At 43.9% G+C, this 24,059-nt stretch overlaps 1 protein-coding gene across 2 annotated transcripts in view; it reads left to right on the top strand.

The window, feature by feature from the left end:
• The first annotated feature begins 424 nt into the window (after positions 1-424).
• HELZ (helicase with zinc finger) overlaps positions 425-24,059 on the top strand; it is a 166,017-nt gene continuing 142,382 nt past the window's right edge. For both annotated transcript variants that reach the window (XM_019494326.2, XM_019494325.2), the window contains exons 1-3: positions 425-485; positions 21,373-21,600; positions 22,937-22,973. In XM_019494326.2, the coding sequence (XP_019349871.1) occupies positions 21,391-21,600; positions 22,937-22,973 (247 nt within the window). In that variant the 5' untranslated portion in view covers positions 425-485; positions 21,373-21,390. The remainder of the gene's footprint in view (positions 486-21,372; positions 21,601-22,936; positions 22,974-24,059) is intronic.

The following is a 24,059-nucleotide window of genomic DNA, read 5'->3' as shown; positions in this document are numbered from 1 at the left end:
CTTGAAGCAGTCTGCAAAGGAAAAGGGACAAAAAAACCCCTTCGCGTGCTTCCTGAAGTAGCTTGCAACAGAAAAGGTAAAAAAAAAACACCTTTGCATGTTTCTTGAAGTAGTTTGCAATGGAAAAGGGGAAAAAAAACCACCGTGCACGTTTCTTGACGCAGTTTGCAAAGCAAAAGGAAAAAAACAACAACACAACACCTTCTCCAGGTTTCTTGAAGCAGTCTGCAACGGAAAAAGGGGGGGGAAAAACCACTTTCGGACGTTTGTTGAAGCAGGTTGCAAAGCCCCAGGGGCCCCTCGCCGGGCCGAGCCGGGCGGGAGCGGAGCGGAGCGGAGCGGTGTCCGGCGCAACGCTGCCCGCCCGGTCGGTGCGTGTGCGCGCGCGGGAGGGGCGGGGAGGAAGGGGAGGGGCGGGGCTTACCCACAATGCTTTGCGGGGACGTTGACAAGTGGATCCAAGATGGCGTAGAAAGTAATGACAGGTAAGTCCGGACTTCCCCGTTGGCCGGGCCGGGCGGCGGGCGGGCGGCGGCGCGGGGCAGGCGGCGGGGCCGGGCCGGGCCCTGCAGGCGCGGAGGGGCCGGGGCAGCAGCGGCCGCCCGGGGGAGCGGGGTCCCAGCCGGCCCGCGGCCTTGCGGGCCTCGCACGCTCCTGGCCGGCCCCGGGGGCGTGAGCAGCACTGGGCTGCGAGGAGGAGGGGGCGCAGGCACCCAGGGGCTCTGCTCCTGCCCCAGCCCGGGGCAGGGACGCAGGGCAGCACGGGGCAGAGGAGGAAGAGCTCCCTTCCCTGCACCCAGGCCGAGCCAAGTCCCCCCCGTCGCGGTCCCGAGTCCTGGGGCCCCGGCGCCCAAGCCCCGGCAGCGCCCCGAGTCCTCATCTTCGCTCGCGGCTGCGGCCGGCTCGAGCCCCGCCGGCAAAGGTGTCCTGGGCGCGGGGAACAGGGGGGGCCTCGCCGCCGAAACGAGCGGGACGTGCCGAGGGCGCGCGAGTTTTCGAGGAGGGCGAAACGGCTCCGTCGAAACGACGGGATGGTGGCGAGAGGTTTTACGAGCGCTTCCAAACGCCGTCCTGTTCCCGAGGTCGAGGACGGCTCGGTGTCGGCGTGAGTTTTAAACCGCCCTGTTGGCTAATAAAAGCAAGCGCAAAATTATGCCCCGGGACGTAAATAGGGTTATTTCCAGACTCTGCGGGGTGGTGCAGGCAGCTGCCCTGGAGATCGGCCTTGCCCAGAGCCCGGGGCTGGACCCGACGAGCTCACGAGGTCCCTTCCAGCCCTCAACTCAAGGGCGACTGGTGCCTCCCGAGCCTGGGGGGGCACCAGATCGCCGACCGCGGGGGTCCCCCAGCAGCCGATCGCTGACTGAGGAGGGGGTCCTCCGGCAGCCGATCGCCGACCGAGGAGGGAGTCCTCCAGCAGCCGGTCGCCGAGCCAGCTGCGAAACCAGAAGTACATTTCCAGCGGCACTTCTGGTTTCGCGGCTGGTGCTTCCAGGCGGTGCCCGGCCGATCTCAGGGGGTGCGCGTGCACCCGCGCACACCCCCTACCCTTTGCCAGCGTGACTGTGCGAATGCTCCTAATCACAGATCTAGACGTAGCGTAAGAAATCTGGTTGGAGTACGGACAGAACGCAATTTTCGACATCGCTGCACATAATAAAGGAAAACGCTTCCACCGATCAAAGTTGCGACAAAGAAAACTTCACGTCTGGTTTGAATGGAAGGTTACGTGAGGGTGTCGTGTCCCCCTCTCCCCCCCCAACCGCTGCTTCTTCATCGTAATGGGGACAGTGCACAGGATAAAATAAAACGCGTTTCATTTGAAGTCAGTTTGTAATCGATAAATAACAAAAACAAATCAAACGCATATGTGAAGACTTGGCAAGCTGCCGCTGTTTTCCTGCAGCGATCCATAAAATTTATAAATTGTACAATATTGAAAGAGTTAAATAAATGTAAGGGGCATGTTGAATCAAGGACAACCTGAAAGAAAAGTCAGTAAACATACATATCAGAGCTGGTTTGGATGGGGCAATTTCACTGAAGAGGATTTCTTTCCTCCTCTATCTTGACCCTCTCTGTGAGGGAGATAATGTTACATGGAAACATGCTAAGAGAAAATAAAAATATCCTCTGCCCTATGAGTGAGCGTTACTTAAAAAAAAAATCTTAGTTGACAGAGACTAGATGATTCTTTTTTTTGACAAAATTTTGGCAGGCCTGGATTTCATAGGATATGTGAAGAAGTGAAGTTTTCTTTGTCCCAACTTTTCCAATGGAAGCGTTTTCCTTTATTCTGTGTACTGATGTAGGAAATTTTGTTCTGTTTATACTCTGTTCAGTTAGTCCAATTTATAAACTAAAATCAGTGTTGTCCAACTGAAACTGTCCTTTCCATGGCAGTATTAGCAGGGGTCCCTACCCCTTTTTGAAGTCCCGCTGATTTCCACGAGGCTGTTTCTGGATGCAGGAATCCATGTTAACAGATCTGATTGCAGGGTCGGATCCTTACTTTGTAACGAACATCTTTGTGTTGGGGGTTTAGGTGAAAGGGGAAACTTCCATCTCGGTGTAAAGAAAAATACAAGTAACAGCATCTAGAGGGGTGGGGAGGCAGTGTTATGTAGTGGATAGAGCACAGGCCTTGGACTTGGGGCGGGGGGGGAACGCGTCCCTTGGTTTTAGTGGTTAGTGTCCTCATTTTCAGCATACATTTCTAGGCAGTTACGTGCTCTCATTCTCCAGTGACTATGACTGAAGTAATCCGTGTGTATGGTACGCCACTGGGTATGCTCCTGCTCCTTGCAGAGCTCCCTCATTGAGCTCAGGTCAGTGCTAGCCGTATGGAGCTGATGGCAGGAGTGAGATCGAAGTTAGCAAGGTGCCTTGGGACAACCCCAGTCCTGGCCCTTGTCTCTGGCGGGATGTGAGCCACCGAGCATTTGTGGGGAATGAGAGGAGGGAGTTCCTCCCTGGCTATTGCTGCTGCCTGAGGGCTAGAGTAGCTCCTGCAGCTGGCATGCTTCTTTGCCTGGAGAAGGGGGATGGTAGAGAATGGGTGGTGGATCTCTGTTGATTGGTGGGATGCAGATTTTAGTGAATGTGTGTGATTCCAGCCCTGACTTACTACCTAAGATCTCTTCTGGGGGAGGGGAGTGCAAGGGGGGGCGGGGAATCTCTGGAAAGCTGTTCACTTGCTCCCTGCCTGGGCCTCTTGGGTTATTCTTTTGGAACAGAACCGTAAGTTTCCACTTCATCCACAATCCTTCACCTCCTCCCTATGGGGAAGGAAGTAGCAGCAAAATGTTGTTCCACATCTCCCTCCCCCTCCATATCAGGGTTGCTCTTTTTTGTGATTGGACATCAAAACTAAGGCTGCATTGCTCTAGGCACTGTATATTATTTTCCTTTAAATGAGTAGAGATGATAACTTGGATTAGACCAAACAAAACCTTTGATTTTGTGCTTGGTTCCTATTTGTCTTGCCTTTATTTTGGCAGCAGTCAGATTTTTGTTGAAAGTGTTACCTTGTCTTTGACAACAACATATTTTAGGAAAATGGTATCTGTGTGCAGCTGCTTAATTCCAGGAGTCAAGTAAAGGGAGTCTGTTACCACTCATCCGTTTCTCCAAAGGGGAAGAAAAAAGGAAGCAGGAATTGCTATTTTAGAAGTTCACATAGGACATGGCTTTGAAAAAGGCAAAACATAGGCAGGGTTTAGTCTCAGTTGCTTTGGAAGTTTTCAGCAGGAAATTAGGCTAAATTTTTTTTTCCCTCCACCTGTTGCTGCCAATACATTTTCCTTTGCATCTAAGCACTTTTTCTTGTTTCTTTGGCAAAAGAAGAAGTCTTCTAGACAGTGATGTTAGGTTTCTGCAAGGTCAGATTGCTGTCTGGAACCACAGACTAGCATGTGGCAATTTTGTTATGGTGCCGTTGATATGTCGTTCAAGTTCTTTGTTCAAAAATAATCTTACGCATTGTGCTTTTTCTCCCTGTCCACACAACTCCTTTACAAAGGGAAGATGACACAGGGCTCATTTGTTTCACCATTGAAATTCACTCAGATCTGGGGTGAAGCGCAGCGTTTGGGAATAGAAATGAATTCCTAAATTTCTAATTTAGCGAAGGAAGTAAACAGTACAGTATCCAGCCAGAGATGGCATGGGGAATGACAGCAGGCAACGAGTACTTGTCTGAGTTGGAGTATGTCTTCATTTTTCATTTCCACAGCACTGATTGGTCAGCGTGGTTGTAACTTCAGCTGCAGCCAATGTAAAGTTTTGGATGTGTGTTTATCTTGAGGCATGCTTGCTTGAGGTTTCTGTGTGCAAACACTGCCATTATTTAGCAACACATGAGCTATTTACCTTACCTTTTCTATCCAGCCCCCAAGCAGCCATACTTTATGTTCATCACGAGGACGACAGATCCCAAGCAGAGGTCTGTAGCAAACCATAGGCTTCATCCTTAGTCCCTCGTGAAGACCGTTTACAAGTACGAGATGCTTCATTCCCAAAACTTAACAGGTCCTTGTTGCCATTGCAAAGTGAGTTCTAGATGACTGGAAATTTCTAATGGGTGTGGAATAGTTGGCAGGGATGCTGACAAATCAAAGACCATTCTCTATTCATTAGCTGGGAGGAGAGTTAGTAGTAACATTTACGTTTTCAGAAGTGGTGGTATTCCCAGTGTAATAGTATTGCTACCGAGTTGGTAGAAAGAGCCTTTTCAATGACATTATGCAGTAAGACATTATTGTAAACCCCTTGATGGTGTTTGTAGCCTCAGAAAATGCCCCTGGTGTTGAGAATGACCTGATCGAAGGGGATATTTTGTTACCTGTGGGTCATGGTCCATTCTGTTTGTGATTAAGGGGATACCAAAAGCTTCTAAGAGCCCTGATAAGTAAATGCTGGAGGGCTGAGAATATGAGGACTGCAGGGCTGAACCTTGACATTCTGGAGTTTTGGGAGGTATTAAGTGGATATGTGGCTCCACTGCCTGTGGAACAGCATGTAGCTTGTTCCAAGCTGGCCTCGTGTCCTGTAGGGAAACCATAACCCAGATGGCTGCAGTACCTTTTTGCCTCTCTACTCTGGGCTGAGATTTGCATAGTGAGATGCTTGCAGTTTCACAGTATAAAAATCATGTGTTCGTTGCTTCATTTAAAGATACGCTGGTTAGAATTTTGAGACGTACTACACAGCCTCTGGAGAAGGGAAATGTGGTAGTGTTAGAGAGATGTTATAGCTGTGATGGTCCAGCAATTATGTGAGGGATTATGCAAGAGTCAAGGATTTCCTAGGGTTACTTCATCAGGTTGCAGGTAACTTCTTTAGGAAATATGTAACTTCGCAGAAGTTGCACTGGAGAAACTTATATGGCGCAGCAACATGCCCCAAGTGTTTAATTTGCTGGCAAAATACTCCTTGGTTCAGCAAACCTAGACAGTAACAAACCTTTGTGGACAAAGGTGGATGCCATAATGAAAAGCAAAGTGGTTTTGGCATTGTATAGATAGAGGGGAGATATTGAGCAAGAGGTAGTAATAAAATTTTCTGATGCGTTATATGGTTATTTCATTTTCTCCTAAGATACGTTTTTTAAAAGGCAATTTATTTCCTGCTTCAAAGGAATGCTCCCTCCCCAGAGCTCCTCTAAATTCCTCACCAGCTATTTGGGACTCCCAAATATTTTTAGAGAGTCATGAAATAGCCCCAATAATAGCCTCTGATCTTGTGCCGTCGTGGGAGCCAGGCAAAGTTAGACTTTCACACTGTTCAGAAAGGAGACCTCCAAGGAGACCCACAACTGCTCTGCAGCCTGGCAATTCAGGAGGTGATATGCTAATGAATTAATACTGAGCAAACAGCACAGGGTTGTCTGCAATTTATTGTTGGAGGTACTGTTTTTGGTCACAGAGGTTTGTTCTTTTAAGTTTGGAGTAGCTGCCCTGATGCCATCTCTCAAAGCATTAGCTGACATCTGAGATGGTGAGAGATATCCAGTGTAGTTTCTGAGTACCTTACTGCTTGCCTGACCTCCTTTGCAGCTTTCTAAGTCTGTCTTAGGCTGGCTAAGCATCGCCCCTCTCTTCTAGATTCTGTCAGATTTGTTCAGATCCCAACCTTAAAAGTACTTAGTTTTTCTCTAGGCTAGAAGTAGGAAGGGGATGAGATATGCTTCCCTAAACTTTAAGGGAAAACTTTGTTTTTAGCATTATGGATTTAAATTTTTCTGCTCAAGGGTGTGATTTTATTTATTCCTATTGAAAAACAAATGCTTTCAAATGCTTTAACCAGGGAAATTTCCCTGGTTAAAGGCACAGGTTGGAATGTGCATCTTAGAAAGTATCACTTGAAAGAAAATTGGAGAAAAGCATGCTGCTTTTCTTCCATAGTTCTGCAAAATTGTGGCCCCTTTAGTGGATCATGTCCAGACATTTGGGGCTTCTTATTATCATCAAAGCGGTGATTGATAGGATGAGATAGGGAAGTGGATCTAAAAGCCTGATCCAGGCCTAGCATCATTGATGTCATGAGATTTGGAAACAGCTCCCTAAACCTGGCTTTAGTTTCTTGTGCTTTAGCATCTGAAAGCCAGTAGTGTAAAATGCTGTTTATTATGAAAGTGGCATTTTTTTTAACTGAAGTGATTATTTTCTGCTACAAATTTCAGAAGAGCAACTGAGAAGTGTCACATACAATAGAAGGTATTCTTTTTTTTTTGGTGGGGGGGGCAGGGGGAAGGTGTTTGCAGCATGCGTACGCATGTTACCTTTGTTTTATTAATTCTTTTGTAGTATCCAGAGTCAGTAAGGGCCCCATTTTGCTAGGTACTGTACGAATGCATAACGAAAAAGGATCCTTGCCCCAAATCTCTCCAAATAAAAGTATTATTCACGAGTGGAATGGGTTTCAGCCTTTTGGAATACTGCAATGAAGACCTTAAATGTATCCAAAGCAAACTGTCTTGTGTTGTGACAGCTCTGGCTTATTTCTAAATTCAGTCTGTGAACTTATGCACTGCTAATTGATATCTAACTCCAAGTTTCTTCAGTCTTCTGCCTTGAGGGTGGATCTAAATAGTGAACCTTGTTTCTCGTATTGAGCAGAAATACGAACTTAGCATTGTGTTTCTTTCCTACAACGGTGTACCTGTGACATGTACCTGTAGCTGAAGCCCGCCTGTGTTCCAGCAATCACATCTGTGTTCTCCAGATAGATCTCAGTCATAGAGGTCTGCCGGTTTGCAGTACTGGGAACTGTCAAGAGTGGAAAATGTTCCTATATGAAAATGAAAGTGTAACATTTCAGGACAGACTGTCCTGGCAGCACTGCAAGTATTCCTATTAAGCAAAGGAAATTTGGACTGAACCACTAAGTCTTAGAGCATTTAGATATTGGGAATGAGAATTTTTCCTGGGTTTCCCAAAAGGGGATATAGTGGGATGGTGGTCCTTGCTTCCAAAAATGAATTTAGTGCCCATATCCAGAAAAGCTCTTAGTGAGAATTGTGATGTGAACACAGAACTGAGCAGAGACAATCCTAGCAGGGTGTGGGGCCTGGGGCAAATCAGCCTGTGCAGGGCCTGGACATGAACAGGCTGGTGGTGGCGTGGCATCACCAGCACTGGGCGGGCCCTGCAGGAGGGTCTGCGGCTGCTCTGCCTGGCTCTGTGGTGCCCCCCAAAGTGTGGGGCCCCGGGGCGGTCACCCCGATTCGCTCCTCCGCCCCCTCCAGGGATGGCCCGGGAACCAAGTTTAATTTTGGGCCTGGTGCTGGCTCTGAGACTGACTGTGGTCTCAGGCAAGTTACTTTGGATCAAATGCTCTGAAGGTGAAGTGTGTAAGCATCAGGAGATGCTTTTGTAGCATATTTATTGCTTTTGAGTATATGACATTAAACAAAACATCCCTGTATGCAGCTACATCGAAAAATGGTGCTTTTGGAGGTGGGCCTTGCTTTTACTGCACTTGATATTAATTGGATTGATATGGTTAAATCCCCACACACCACTTAGAACATATAGGGGACAGATGTTTAATTAACAGGTTTGCGTGCACATAGCAGATGCTTTGAAAGAGTACAGTTAGTGATGTCTAACAACTGATAAAATTGGCAATTGAAAGCCACTGTGTAACTGGGATTAGCTGCATTCACCAATTAGTATTAAACATTTAAACTGTGGTGAAACCAATCAGGATCAGGGCCTTATTGTGTTTCAGTATCCAGCCAGCTATGGACTCTGCCCTGAGCAGCTTACAGTTATAGACCATGACATTTTAAGTAGGCCTGAGAAATTTGGGTAATTTAGTTTATTAGTAAGTGTATTCCTAAATCCTCCATTGACTGCAGGTTCTCAGACACTAGCCTTCAGACACCGAATTGCTGTTGGTCCACAGAGACCTAGATAGTCACATGGTTCTGTGGTTTTTTTCACTGTTACCAACTGCTAAATTTAATTAAAAGAAGTAAAAATTACATTACTTCTCTAATGTTACTCTTCCAGATCAATGAATGGTATATTTATAACAGTGGTGTGTGATCTTCGGCGAGCTGGGTCCTGGGGGCAGTATCTGTGCTAGGGTGTCCGCTCCATGGAAACATTCAGGGATCTCTGTTTTAGATGGGACAGTGAGAGCAGGTAACTGTACAGCATGTTGGGTGCAGCCATTTAACTGGGGAGCAGGGTTATTATGAAAGGCTGTTTACATGCAGATTTTCTTGAAAGAGCAAAGGAATTTTAGGTAGGGCTGGTAGCAAGACCTATTATTATTATTATTAAAGTTACCTGCTGCTGTCCCTCATAAAAGGCTACTTTCACTTACTTAACTACGTCACCAAACTTTAACTTTTGAGGATGACATTTTCTCTTCTGAGTGTCCATCTTAAACTGATTTTTATTTTTATTTTTTGACCAAAGTTGTTCTCTGTTTTTTGAAAAAGTAGCTGGGAAAAATGCACTGTTTTGTTTCGTCTATATTTAAAAAATTCTGGTGAACTAAAGTACTTGGGATTAAGATGTTGAATCTGGTGGGACATTTTTATTTAGGGTGTACCTTGGTTATGCCTGTGAAAAGCTACCTGTCCAAGTTATACACCTTTGAAAAACAGCAGTTTGCATAAACTCAGTAAACATATCTGAGATATTTAGCAGAAAAAATTTTGAAATATTGTGTCTAGAGGTGCACTGATACATCGGTCCGATATTGGATTGGCATTGATATAAAGAAAATTAACTGTATTGGAAATCGGCCTGATGTGGCTGATAAATGCCTGTACATGTGTGCAGCCGCAGTGCAGCACGTAGGCAGCAAGGAGCACAGCTCAGCAGCAGGGAGAGCTGCATGCAGCTGGGAAGTCTGTTGTGGTGGAAGGGGAGGGGGGAGGGAAGGAGCGAGGGGCAGGTGGCAGGGGGACAGATCAAGGCCCTTGAGGAGGGAGCGAGTGGGGCTGGGGCAGGCACTGCCCAGCTGGGGTAGGGCACAGAACAGAGCTGTGGCTCATCCAGGGGGTGTGTGTGGGGGGGTGGCTCCTGCCACTGTGTGCACCCCAGGAGGGCATGGGGGGGGGCATGTGCCCCCCCCAGACCTGCATGGGGCAGGGAGGCTGCAGCTGCGGCCGGGGCAGTGCTGAGTTCTTCCTGATGGAGGCTGGGCTGGGCTCTGCTTGGGGCTGGGGGGGGCTAGGGTGAATTTTGGGGTGGGTGCAGCTCTCTCCCCCTATAGGCATCCTCCCAGCGCTGCCTGCCCCGAGTACAGCCCGGCCCGGCTCAGCTCCCCCTCTAGAAAGAGTCCGGTGCCACCCTGGCCCCAGCCCGCAGCCGCAGCCAGCCGCCCCACCCCACCCCACCCCACCCTGCACAGATCCAGGGCATATGCCCACTGTGCCCTCCCAGGGAGCGTACAGCAGCGGGAGCCATCCATCCTTGTTACCCCTGGACAAGCCGTGGCTCTGTGCCGCGCCATACCCTGTCCTAACCCTAGCTCCAGCCCCACTGCTTCCTCACCACAGGGGCCTCAATCTGCCCCCCACACCCTTTTCCTTCCCCCTTCCCTTTCACCACAACAGACTTACCAGCTGGACACTGTTCTTCAAGCTGCCAGCCTGCGTATCAGAAATTGGATCGGTATCAGCCAATACACCTCCTTAAGTATTGGCTATCTGTATTGGCCCCAAAAATCTCTATTGGTGCACCTAAAATCCAGATCTATGCAGGGGGAGTAGAAGAGGAGACTGGGACTGAGAATCTCTGGAGGCAGGGACATAGAGTTGAGACAGGACAGAAACATTTCATGTGGAGCAGGGAGAGAGATGGTACTATTTGGGATGGGACAAGGGTGGGAAGGGAAGAAACACCGAGACTGGACAAGCAATTTAAAGGAGGGAGATTAGGACTGTCAATAAGGAAAGTGGGTGGTAGGAATGCTGAGTTCAGGCCAGTGTTGGGAAGAAGGATGGACTGAATGAGGAGGTGGGAAGTAGGGGAGTAGGAATGGCTGGGAACAGATATTGTGTGTGCAGAGGGAGACTGGGTCTGAAATAGGAAGGTTGGAGTGGTCAGAGTAGGACTAAGCAAGGAAGACCTAGTCCTTGGATGAGGGGTTGGGATGGCAGAGGGACAGGCTGGCTGGAGGCCATGGGCTAGATAGGTCATGTGTAGGTAGAGGAGTCTGTGTCAGGTGTACTTTCTGCTAGAGCGTGGCTTGGGCCCTCGCTCCACACATCTTGGTGTTCCTCTGCTGTCAGCAGATGTGTGTAACCCACGACCAAAGTGTCTCATTTCCTTCTAGTGCCAGTGCACAAAGATGATGGAAAACAACTGTTGGTATTAGTTAATCTGTTAGCTCAAATTGCAAAGGCCTATGCAGTGAATTTAGAGTATTAGTCCTGCTGACAAGCCATATTGGTTTCACTAGGTTGCCATGTGATGGCATTTGGGGGTGAGGTGGTTTTTATTTGCATTTGCTTTTTTAAAAAACTAGGAAATTACACTTGCGCACACACTCACACACTTGCAATGTTAACATTCATACTTAGGAAATGCTACAGTCAGCTTAGCCTTGTGCTATGCATTGTACTACAATTTTAATTATACTTTCCCATAGTATTTTTTCCATGGCATCCCTGCCTCATTCAGTGCACAAGCTGGCCCTTCTCTGAGGATGATTCAGGGTTGTGAAATGAATGAGAATAGTGTCTACTTCATTAATAGCAGAAGTAGGAAGCTGTGAAGTGAATGAGGCAGAGGACTGCAGTAAGAGAAAAGAGCCATTCATGATTAAGACAATTTGAATGCTGCCCTGAGGAATCTGATCTCTGCGTTAGCTTTAGAGTTCCTATGTAATGCTGACCAAGTCCTCTAAGCCAGGCTTTTACAGGTGGTCAATAACTGAGCGATAACTATTTTCTGAGTTCCTAGTTTATGACACTACACTGAGGTCTAATTTGCAGAAGTGTTCAGCAGTGATTGCTCCCGTTCAAGTCAGTGGTATCACATAAAGTGCCTTTAATGCAAAACACTCTGAAAAACCCCCACTTTGTAGATGCCTTAGGTCAGGCATCCAAAATTAGGAGTAACTTTTGATGCTTATCAATCTGTACCTCTTCCCCTCATCTGTAAAATGGGAACATTAGTGCCCCTGCATGTCAGCAGGTTCTGGGGAAATAATTTCATTAATACATATGCAGTTGGATAAAAAAAATTCTTCAGAGCAGAGTTTGAATAGTGCGTCTCAAATAAGGGCTAAAATAAAGATATTGAAAAAAAGTAAAGCAAAGTCTCATTTTGAAATAAAACACAAAATTTGAAATAGCTGATCGTTTAGGAGCTTAATTCTTTCTGTTCACTGAATGAGGAAGGTATCCTTTGGAAAAGTGGTATGTTATCATGCATTTAAAGACTATAATAGTATGAACATACAAGGAGGCCTCATTTAACTTGCACAGGCAGTTTGGGGATTTTTTTACTTTTGAATGCTGGTCTTTGCAAGCTTAATAATATTCTATGTAATTTTAAGTAAGATGTATACACATCAAGGTTCCAGTTATATTGTTATGTTTAAAGAAGGAATTTTGTAAATCCGTTTAGGAATATCTTGGGATTTTGTGGATATGCCAGGTAGATACTATTCTGGTGTGACTTGGATAGCTTGTTTAGTTTCATCAAGAATTTGTAATATTCCCAGATGGCTTTTTACAAAAGGATCATTTGAAAGGCTGAAGATCAAGAAATTAGTGATGGATGAGGTGGTCAAATCTATTAGGCTGTAAATAATCATTGGATCCCCAGCCAAAGGTCTAGATTTGCTCAACAGATAACTTGCGAAAGGCAGCTGATAAGATAGCAGTGCTAAGTACTTTAGACAACTCCTAGTCAAGGGATTTCTCAGTGTAGTTTGGGCAGAGGCTTCACCTGGATTACACATGCAGTTCAAGTAAGGAATAACATTTCTAAGGAGCCATCAGTAAGCTTTTGAAAAAATCTCGAGATGATCTCACTTCTTTTCCTTATTTAATTTCTCCACATATAAGCATCACTGCCATTGTCAGTACAAACTGTTCTCTTTGCTACTGATCCAAAGTAAAGGGAAAAGGTTTTGGTAAATGCAGAAAAGCTTTTATGATCATCCTTAAAGGTATTTAAACTGAAATTATTCTTGGCATGTTCTGTCATCTGCCATGCATGTTATCTGTAGAGTGGTTTCCAGAGTGCGGGGGCTTCTGGGGTGGAAGAAGTTTACCCTTCCAATGAATTAGCTTCCCATGTTGTTTTGAAGAGGGCAAATCCCACTCAAAGCATCCTTGCATTGGCTGCTACCGCCGTTCTGAAGCCGGGTCCCAATTCTTCAGACTTCATTCAGTAGATATGAACGTACCTAATCCTGTGAGTGGAGGCTGCAGAATCAATCCCCTGGCTCCTGTTATGTGTTCAGTGACCACTTGCCCTTTTGATTGGCTGTCCTCTCTTTGGCTTTCTTATAGGTGGAAGAACAGTATAAATACTTAATGATTGGCTTTAGGAGATGTGTTGCTATGGGAGCACTCCACCTCTTTCTATTCCTTTTTCTCTCAAGATCAAGCCTATCACCTTCCTGATAGGCCATGTACTGAAGTTCTGGCTGCTGCTCAACTATGTGTAAGTTGAGTTTGGATCTAAGTTTTCTTCATGCTGTAGACCCCTGCTCAGATTTAAAATCTATTCTGGAATTCAGAGTAGGTCCATTTTAAGTACAACCTTAAATTGAATCCGTTTGGTTAAATTGTCAGCATTTTGGGGCAGGGACATTGCCTTTGTTTGTTCTGGAAGTCGCATAACACACACATTACATAGCCTTATCTATGGCACTAAAATGCAAAAGAATCTAGTATCACATTTCATTTTCCTTTTGCCCTCACCCTGTACAACTAATAGGCAACATCTTTTTTTTTTGCCAAATGGGTTATTATTCTTTAGCATTTGTGATTATTGCATTGCCATTATCTGTTCTCATGTGATCAGTGTTGGATCGTGGGTATATGGTTCTACTGGTCATGGCACGTGTGTCAGGCTGAGCTACGAGCGTAACAGGAAGGTGGATTTTTTTGCCTGCAAAAGGGTTTTCTCTTATCTATTGATATGCAACTTCATGTTGCTCTTTCTTCTTCAGCTGAAACAAAATTCTTGTGGTTTCAAGGCTTCACTTTTTAATAAGGGGCAAAAATGAATAGATTTTTCTGATCACTGGTAGATGAAGCAAAATCAACAAACACACCATTTCTTTTATTAATTTACAGGTGGCTCTGTGATTATGTGGAGTAACAGTCACTTAACCTCATCCAGTGTTATGGGTGAGCTTTTAAATTGGGTCAGTAGGAACTTAAGAGTTTAAGGTTTTGTAATATATGTTCTCAGCTGCAATGCATTATGGTATAGCTGTTGATAGGTACATTATTCCTTATTTTATTAAAGTAACATTAAGAGACTTATGCAGTCTTCTTTGTGAAGAAGACCTATTTGTGACCTAAGCACAAAAGACCAATCTGTTTTTGCCTATAAAATGTTGACACAATCACAGACACTGTAGTTAGCATGTTACTTGTAGCACACGTTTTATTTCTATTGTATAGTGCTGGACTATTTCTATTCTTTCAGGACTTAGAGTCCTGAATATTTGTATAAGTGAAAAACCAGCACCATCGTCTTTGGAATTTGGGGGGGGATCTAGAAAATTTTCCAGGCAGAAACTTTGTTGTTATCAGCTGTCCAACTTCTAAAATGCGACTTTTGCACTGATGGAAAGATTTACCACAGGCCTCTTAGGATTTTTTAGGCTTTCTGCTGTGAATAGTTTGTACCCTGTTTTCATCAGTGATGCATGTAATAAATTACAACAGGTCAATTTATGATTTCCGGAATAATCAATATTCACAGCGTGCCACTTGTACATGTATAAGTGTTTCATGTTCTCTTACCCTAATTTGACTTATTATCAAATGCCTTTGAAATAAGACTAAAAGAACTGGAAGACAAAACTTAGGGGTGCATCAATAACGATTTTCTTGGCTGATACCTACAGCTGATGATTAACCAACCATATCAGCCGATGCCGATCTGATTACCAATATTTAGCAATAGTGCAAAGCATTTTAAGCTACTGAGTCAAATAAAGCTTTTTTTCTGTTTTGCATTTATAAACACACACACATGCCTTCTGCCTGCTTTGGCTGTCAATGAGGAAGGTGGTGACCGCCTTATTCCAATGCACATTGCCCCTTTACCCCTGGCTCCTACCTGCTGCCCCACTCCCCATGCAGCCCGAGCTGCCGTCCCCTGTGGGTGAAATGGAGCCTCACACAGACAGCGGTGCCAGGCATGTTTGGAGCCCCAAAGCATGCTGCTGCCTCAGCGCCAGCGGGCCCTGTGCAGCAGAGTTCTTGCAGCCACCAGGGAGAAGCCCCTTTCGCAAAGGCACCCAGTGCCCAGTGGAGCAGAATGTCTCACTCACGCCACCTTACCCAGCCCATGTGCAGCCCAACGTCTCCATGGCAGCTTGGTGCTCAGTCCCATGCTGCATGCATGGCATTGCCATGGCCGCAGCAGCAGGAGCCGGTAACAGTCCCTTTGTCGCTGAGCGCAGCACCCTGTGACCACTCCCCGGCGCTCCCTCCCCATCCAGCTGCTCACCGGGACTTGTAGTCCCCGGTGGGCTCAGGCCGGCGCCAGGGCACAGGGACCAGACCATGCTCGCCAGGCTACTCCAGGCACGCAGATGCAATTATCGGCTACAACGACCAAAAAAAGCCGATAGCTGAAAACGTCATTTTTTTATTGGTGCCGATTCGATAGCCAGCCAATATGTTGGTGCACCCCTAAAAAGTTTTGCAGTGTTTGGTTTGTACAGACTGTCTGTCTGTATTGATTTGTGTGGCAGTTGTTTGGTTATTTTAAGGATTGCTGATGTTATAGCTACTGATCACAATCTTAGGACCAAATCGTACAGTCCTTATGTTCACAAAACTCCACTTCAAGTTTGAAAAATAGACACATACGGGAAGTTTTGTCGGAGTGGGGGCCGCAGGCTTGGGTCCTTACTCATTGATGCTGTTTATCCTGATATTTAGACATTAAATAAAATCCATTTAGTACCTATATTATTATTAATGAAGGTTTAGACTGGGAAAGGTTTGAATGAGGGTTTGCCCTGGCCTGAAAGTTGACTTTCTTTTCTGCTGTTAGCTTGTTTCTCAACTTTAAATAATTTAAATATGGATTTTGTGTGTGTGGGTTTCATTCTTCTGCGATTCATATGAGGTAGACAAATATAAAAACCTTCCGACTAAACTGACCATTCACCTATTTGTAAGATTTAAATATCCCACTGAAATCTATTAATTAAAAATGGTCCTTTGTTTTCTATAATTGCCAGAGAGCCATCTTTGCTGGATGATGTACCTGTTTTTTTCTTTAAAATCTCTGCCCAGTAGATGGCTCTGTCAGGCTGGTGTCCAGCCCAGCACTCTGAAGGCCAGACATACCCTTTCAGAAAATGCAAGGAACCACAGTCGGCACTTTCACAGTTTCTCTAGGCTCAGGCAGATCTGGATTTGCTCATCACTTGCTCTCCCCTGGGCCCTGGCAGCGTGGGCAGAGCAGGCCAGGGAGCAGCCAGAGGTGGTTTCTTTTTTCACTTTTCCTGTAGTACAGCAGGCTGTCAGCAGGGTACGGCGGTGAGCGGCCCTGTTGGGGATGAACAGCGGCTGTCTGGAACGGTGGTGGTTCCCAGCAGAGCTGTTTATAGGTCTGGACAGAGAGTGGTGGGAAACAGCAAGGGAAACTACCCCCATCTCCTTTGACTCAGACGTTTCACTGTTAAAACCCCAAGGTGTGGCTCCAGGAGCAAGTTTTCAATTCATTCTGGAACAGACAGGTTGGGCATCCCTGCTGCAGCATGAAAGCATGAGAAATTAATGTTTGGTTAAAATATGTAAATATTTACTGAGTTGTCTACCCTGGGTATGTATGGATTAACTTGGGCCTGATCCTTCCGCCCTTGCAATCATTAGGAATTTTACAAGTCACGGTAAGGGGCGGGGTTTGGGCCCTTTACTCTGTTTGTGGATTAGGTAGAAAGAGATCTGTTTGGCTGGATACTTGGCAGTGGATTGAAAAAGGACCTGGATCTGTTTGCTTTGGTTGGTTAGCTTGCACAGTCCAAATTTATCATTCCTTTGTAAGTGGGTCCTTTAGCTCCATAAAGTACACCACTGAACTGCGATTCACAGTAGTGCAGAGCCATGAGTTGCATTTAGTTCAGCTCCTCTCTTCCTTCTTGCATTTATTTTTGGTTTATAGCTGAACCAACCAAAGAATCATTCTCCTAAATCCTCCTGCATGCCAAGCAGGCGTGGTGGTTACATTCAGATAAACATGCAAGATGCTTTGTGTTGTTTGCAGCTCTTCCTTCCCACAACATCTTATTCCTCCCTTTCCAGGCCTCTCTGCATCTTGGAGGTGGAGCATACAGCTTTATTTGTCTGCTTGGTTATTGTTGTTCATTTTAAATCTGTTTATTTCACCTTCTTGATGGTAGAACTCATACTAATTTATAGAGAGTGAGTCTGGAAATCACTAATTGGGGAAAATAAACATTGACAGTCCAATAAAAATGGATGTAACTAGCTAAAAATGGATGTAACTAGTAACTAGCTTGATATCATCTGGGACTCTGTGACACTAGGGCTTGTGGGTGTTTTGTATATATTATTAAGCTGAGCATGAGTTGGCCCCTGGAGGAGTGGCGTTCTAGGTGAGTTTTTCTGCTAAAGTTCCCTCCGTGCAGGAAGATTTGAGGTTGAGAAGAGCAACTAAAAACGTGACAACAGCTCTGAATCATTCAGTGGGGAAGAGCTGTATAAACTTTTGTGTGCATTTTAAGCTGCTTGGCGTTGGCATCACTCAAAGGATGGTTTCCAAAGCAGATCTTCAGTCTTTATTAATAACTTAATTAAAAGTCTAGTGCTTTATTTCAGCTGTAGAATAATTATAGAAATTAGAACTTGCCACTGCTCGCAGATGAAGGTCTTAAAGCTCTTCCAAACCCCGAGTAGCCTTCTTGCTTTCTCAATTCGGTAGTTTAGTTTTTTAATCCCTGCTTTTCATGTGGGGAGAACCGAAGCACATGAGTTATTTGCCCATGTTCATAAAGGGCGTCTTTGGCAAAGCTGGAAACAGAATTCAGATAATCTGACTCCTCCTTCTGGGCGTTAGTCACTGTGCCATGCTTCCTCAGGAGGTAGATGTACAAATTACACTTTCTTTTCAAACGGAATTTTATGGAAACAAATCATTATGGCACTGACAATCAGTTTCCATGGATAACTGCCTCCCCAAGCATTTTTCATTTTTGGCTCTTGTTATATATCAGGAGCTCTGGTTCCACACCAGGCAAGATTTTAAAGAATGACAATATTCGAATGTTCAAATGACCAGTATTTGTAAGTGCCAGGAATTGAATGACCGGAGTTTGTCAATATGAGTAAGTGACTTTTGAAAGCCTGAGTTTGTCAGGGTCCGTACATTGCCCGAGTATCGGCGTGCTTTGCTATGACTGGATCCATTTAATAAATTGTGTCTCCTGGCCTGTTACTTTGTTCTGTCACCGTATCCAGCAGCCTGTGCTACTCTCTTGAACGCAGACCCTCTGACACAATTTAGCCCAGTAGTCCAACCCCGGTGTTTCTGAATTCCACTTATCAAAGTGGATTAAGCAAAGGTAAAATGCTCAGGAGAACTCCACTGCTGCGGGCGTGAAACCTGGCTCTCTCTCAGGCCAGCTGATTCAACAAAACCTCAGCCAGCTAGCAAAAGACAATTTATAAATAAAATATTTATTTCTTTTATGTGGTGCCAGTCTCTGTGAGATGGCTGAGCCAATTGGAAGGTGGCGAGTTTAATTTCCAGGGTATTTTTAACCTTGATATATTTGCCCAGTGACCACAGTGGCCTCTGAAAAGTAAGTTTAGCCCAAAACCAGATAACTGTTTGGTATGATTACAGATAAGGGAAGACCGGCTGGCCAGCTGAGGTTCTGAAGAATTCAAACGTCTATCATTGATACGGTACAGTAAAGCGTAGGGAGCTAGGTAAATTGTGTAGTATATAGCATTCTTCCAGGCCCCTGGGAGAAATGCATCAAACAGTGAAAGGCTTTACTGAAACAGAATTCAAAGGAGTTTTCTTTATTTGTGGGCCTGGTGGTGGGGGAGGAAACGGGGTGGGGTCAAAAGTGCTAAAGGAGATTTAAGTTCTTCTCTATGGAGCTCAGCAGCAGGAAAATGTAGCGTAACTGGTTTAGTCTTTCAGAGAACCAGTTGCCAATCCCAGTCCTTCATTTGTGGTCCTTCCAGGATTTACTGCAGTTTAATACTGGAGCAGATCCCGGACCTGTAAAGTTCAGTGATAGCTATAATTTAAAAGTGAACTGAATACTGGTGGGTTATGGTGGATCAAGGTTTCTATTCCTTTTGTAATTATTTCTACCATTTGGAGCTGAGTACAGGAAACTGTTTTCTTGATTTGCCTGTTTGTTTAGTTTTGCAATTAATGGTGGAAACAATTGGTCAAACTATGCTTTTTTAAACAAGGTCCCACAAAAAATGGGGAAAGACTTCACAAAAGCATTTGTGGACTTTCCTGTGAATACAAACTGTGGGCTGTCATTGGAGTTCAGCCCTTTTGTGAGCATCAGGGTGGCTTTTGAGAACATTTGCTAAAAGAGAGGGTTTGGGGCAAAACTCACTTCAAGTTGAACAGAGCCAAGATTCTGCCACTCGTGAATGCTGGTGTGCTGTGAATGCCTATGACTATTCCTGTTGAGAGTATTTATGTGGCCATCTTTAAAGCTTTTTAAGTTTGGAAGTCATCCAGTCACAGAGGCGAAAAAATATCATGTGACCTAAATAGTCAGTCACATGGCAAGAATGACGTGTCTGAGACATTTGGCATACATGTGTTGACTGCTCTGAGGTTCAAAGGACTTTTTAAAATTGTGTTTATTAATTTCTGTAGGACTGTAAATCAGTCCTGTGCTAATTATCATTATAATTCCTAGTTATTATGCAACTGAGAGCATATACATAGCTGAGACCCATTTATGCTTGTATAACATTGGTGTGTAACATTGAGAACAGTGGAATTAGTCCCATGCATGATGTTACTTGTGTGCATAAGTGCACCAAATCTGCTTATCCTTCCTTACTATGGTGATGCTTTATTCTGTCAGATAGCTAAAGCTGCAGGTGAGCAAACGAGAGTAAAATTTGCAAGGTTGTTGTTAAGTCAGAAGGAAAAGTTGTCAGAATTTTTCATCACCAGGGGAAAGGTAGCGCACACAGATTACCTTCCTCCCTCCTTTGAAAAAAATGCTGTGCATTAATATTTATAGCAAGAATCTCTGAAGTATTGAAAAATAAAATGGATTCAGTCAAAATTGTTCTGACAGATCTTTAAGTATTTTAGTTTTGCCTTGTGATTTCAAAAATTAAATAGTTAAATGACACAAGACAAAGTCTTATACCATGCTACTGCAAAATGTTTTAAACATTTCTTGTTTACAGTTTCAGTCTATAAACACTGGTGGTGAGAGAGCATGTTGCAACGGGGAATGGTATAATAGATTATATTACTTGTGTGGGAAACCATGTTTTTATTTATTTGAGCTCTAGACTTGCTTGTTGAAATTCATGCACTTTAGATTGATAAAAGTCTCGAGAGAGCAAACATAAAGGACGTTGCTGATAGTGAATTTTTAATATGTCCCAGAGATACTAGATTATTTTAGAATAAAACTACGCTTGATTTTTGCTCTTAGAAAACAAGACTGTTCTTTCATAGGAAAAAGTTGCCAAAGATGTGCTGCTGGCTAAAAATGAAAATGAGAAGTGGCGGTTGGTGTTGCTTGTTCCACTTACCAAACACATTCCTGCTAAATACATTTTAAACTTAAATTTCTGCCCTCCCTGTAGAAAATAGATTTAAAAGTTGGGTGGTATTAGGGATGATATTGTAGACGCAAATTATAGAAAGGCTTTGTGTTTTGCTGATTCTGAAGATGGTGGAATAAAACGAGTTTGTGGGAAGGTTATTCACAGATGATCTCGGGTTATTCATAGATAATGGTAACCACCCTGGATATAAACTTTAGCACAAACAAACAATTTTTTTAGAAGTTGGAATACCATCTCCCATTAACCTTTCTCTAAAAGAATGTACTGTTAAAAAAAGCTGCCTCTAAGAAAGGAAAATGACACCTGGTACAATAATATCTTGCCTACTTCAGGTCCCTAAGCTCTGTATGACATAATTAAACATGAGGGAATCCGGAAATGAGCCATCAGGCTACTTCCTGCTGGCATAAAATATTTTCTATAATTCCTGTCTGTCCCAGACAATCCACCCAAACTTCATTAAAGAGCCTGGTAAAAAGCCTTTCTGGGGAAAGGGATAGTTTGTGGGAGGACGCTGAAGTCTCCAAGGAGGGACATGTGGTGGATGGGAAGCCAGTTTCTCTCCAAACACATAACATCGTTAATGAGGGCACAAAGCAAACACCTAAGTTGAAACTGGAAACCAGTGGGACCACTGACATTAAGTCTTTGTAGTATCGGGGCCCAAAGCTGAGAGTCAGAGGGGAAGTGATATAAAGACAAAGAGACTGGGAAGTGCCTGGTGGGTGAATGGGACCGAGGCTGGAGACATGAGTGGAATGGGTAGGCAGGGTGAGATTGTAGCACTTGGAAAATGAGTTTGGAAGTTGGTTAGCCAAGATCCAATTACCATTAAAAAGCTAACCTACCTTTTATTGTCCCTTCTGCTCCCACTTTAGGATTTCTGTCCCTGAGTCATGGCAGACAGAAGACCAGAGAAGTCATGTGAACAAGCATGTGAATCACTTAAACAGCAAGATTATGAAGTGGCCGTAAAGCACTGCACAGAGGCGCTCCTTTCCCTCAGCCAGTTCCCCCCAGCTCATTTCACGGAGGCATGCCAGGCCGAGATTGACCGCATCAAAATCGAGAGTCTTCTCTATAGAATTGCTTCTTTTTTACAGCTTGTGAGTGTGACTCTCTAATAGTATCAGGTGACCTGGGAAAAAGAATCAAATGTCTTTTTTCATCCAGTTTTCACTAGAAATCAGAACCTAACTGATTTATCTAGTTGCTTCGCTATAACCCCCTTCCTTCAATCTTTCAGGCTTCTCAAAGCAGCTGCATGGCTATGTTTGCCTTTGTGCAGCTACTTGCAGGACTGTCTGTGACTTGCATGTAGTTTGGATATGAATAAATGATTGACTAAACAAACAGTGGAAACATTTTAAAAGGCTTGACACACATTCCAGCAAGAGAAATGTTCCAGTTTTATAGTATTAAATTAGGTGTATTATATTGCACACCGTATGTTAAAAAAAATTGTTAAAGTTGCAAAGGCAAGCACTCAAGAGTGAGGAAATGCAAGAATTAATGCTGGGCAGCTTTGATTTGACCTCCTATGCTATATGCATTCATAATTGTCTTGAAATACTTCATCCCTTACTGTTGTTTTGAGCCTCAGGTAGAACATGCACAGTGTAGCTGGAGTCTTTGAACACTTAACTGTGCACCTTTAGCAGGTGTCTACTAAGAATGTGCAAGTTATGCATTTTTTTATGTTCTTGTCAATACATAGGAAGAAACGCATCCTAGATAAATAGGCCATTCTCTTCCCTCCTCCATAACAGGAACAGTTTCTCAAAAGAAAGTGGCCAGAAGTGTGTGTGTATGTGTAAAACAATATCTTTCGCCTTCTCCTGTGTCTTAGAAATAGTTGAAACCACTTTGGTCAAATTTTCCAAATGATTCAAGGTGAGGCACATGCATCTGGATTGCAGGATTTCAGCCCAAATGGGTAAAATTTGGCAAAGTTTTATAAAAGCCTGCTTATAATGGGAAATGCTGAGCAACCTTAGTAATAGGCAGTGCTGCCAGCCCTGCCTATAATTAGAAAGAATTTTCTGAAAAAATTTAAAAATAGGCCACTGAGACTAAATGTTCTGTTTATAAAACAGTAATTATGAAACAGCCTCTTAAATTCAAAGCTGGCTTACAAAAATAGTCTTTAAGGGAAAGATTTTCAGAAACATCTAAGAGACTACATAGCCTCTGTTACACACAAACACGTATTCATATGCTTACCTAAAATGTCCATTTAATTATTCTTAAAAATGTACAGTATTCTAAAATTTATTATATTAGATCTGCATATGAAATTTGGTTACTATAACTTGAAATACATCACATTTTCTATCTCGATGAGTATACATAATTAAAGTGAATTTGAGGAAGCCAGTGATTTGAGCAGGGAGTTGTAATTATAATAATTCTGTTCTTAAACTTTACCTTTTTTCTTTCCAGAAAAAGTATGGGCAAGCAGATGAAGACTGTAGGCATGGTATGCTGATTTATTTATCTATTGTGATTTATAACAACATGTAAGCTGTTTTCTGGGATTCAAAACATACCAAATTGGTTGTTAAAACATTGGTTTCTCCAGCATTATGAAATTGCAGATTATTCCTCAGGTTTATAAAATATTTATATAGATATAGATTTAGATTTTCTGGGAGAGTCCATACCACACAGTACTACTGTAATGTACCCCATCATTAATATGAAGCGTGGCACCTGATTAATGGACAACATGCTACATGGATATGTGGGGAAAGGATATTTTCGATGATGAGATCCTTTTCTGTCTTCTATTCCAGGGGCATGGGTAAATGCATCAGGCCCTGATTTAGCAAAGGCTGTGCACTCAAGCACATGCCTAAGTTGCAGGGAAGAGTAATTAACTTGCCCGGCTACAGTTTTTCTCTGCTTATTACGGACCTGATCCAACACCCAGCAATATTCCATTCACTTTAGTGGACACTGGATTAGAGTTTATGAGCGCAGATTTAGGAAAGAAGCTGCTCTCTGGGTGGGTCTCATCTTTGGTGCTCTGATACTCTAACTCAGAGGTTCTCAAACTGTGGTCTGCAGAAAGGTGACTTAAGGCAGCATTTCCCAACCTTTTCCAGCCCAAGGCACACTTACATTAATAAAAATTTTCCACGGCACACCTGTGAAGGCATTCCTCATTCTCATACATTTTGTAGCTCATTGTAGCTCATTGCCATGGCAAAATTCCGTGGCACAACTGTTCATTCTTGATGGCACGCTTTTGTGCTGCGGCACACTGGTTGGGAAACACTGACCTAAGGCTAAAGCTGACAAACATTACCCCCGACTTCCCAGAACTTTGCTCAAAAAAACAGGCACATCCATCACATTAGAAAGGTAAGATTACTGATATTAAATTATGAGTTGTGTGCTTTGATTTGTAGAACAAAATAAAACGTTTATTAAGTGGTCCTCTGAGACCCTCAATTTTCAAGTGTTCCACAAAAAAAAAGTTTGAGAACCATTGGTCTAACTTATCTTGAACATCAAAAGAGAGATTTCCTCCCACGTGTTAAACGAATAGGTGGTACTAGTT

The sequence above is a fragment of the Alligator mississippiensis genome, chromosome 8, assembly GCF_030867095.1.
Source record: "Alligator mississippiensis isolate rAllMis1 chromosome 8, rAllMis1, whole genome shotgun sequence".
Lineage (NCBI taxonomy): Eukaryota > Metazoa > Chordata > Crocodylia > Alligatoridae > Alligator > Alligator mississippiensis.
The sequence above is the reverse complement of the archived record's forward strand: the minus strand, read 5'-3'. Positions and strand labels throughout refer to the sequence as shown.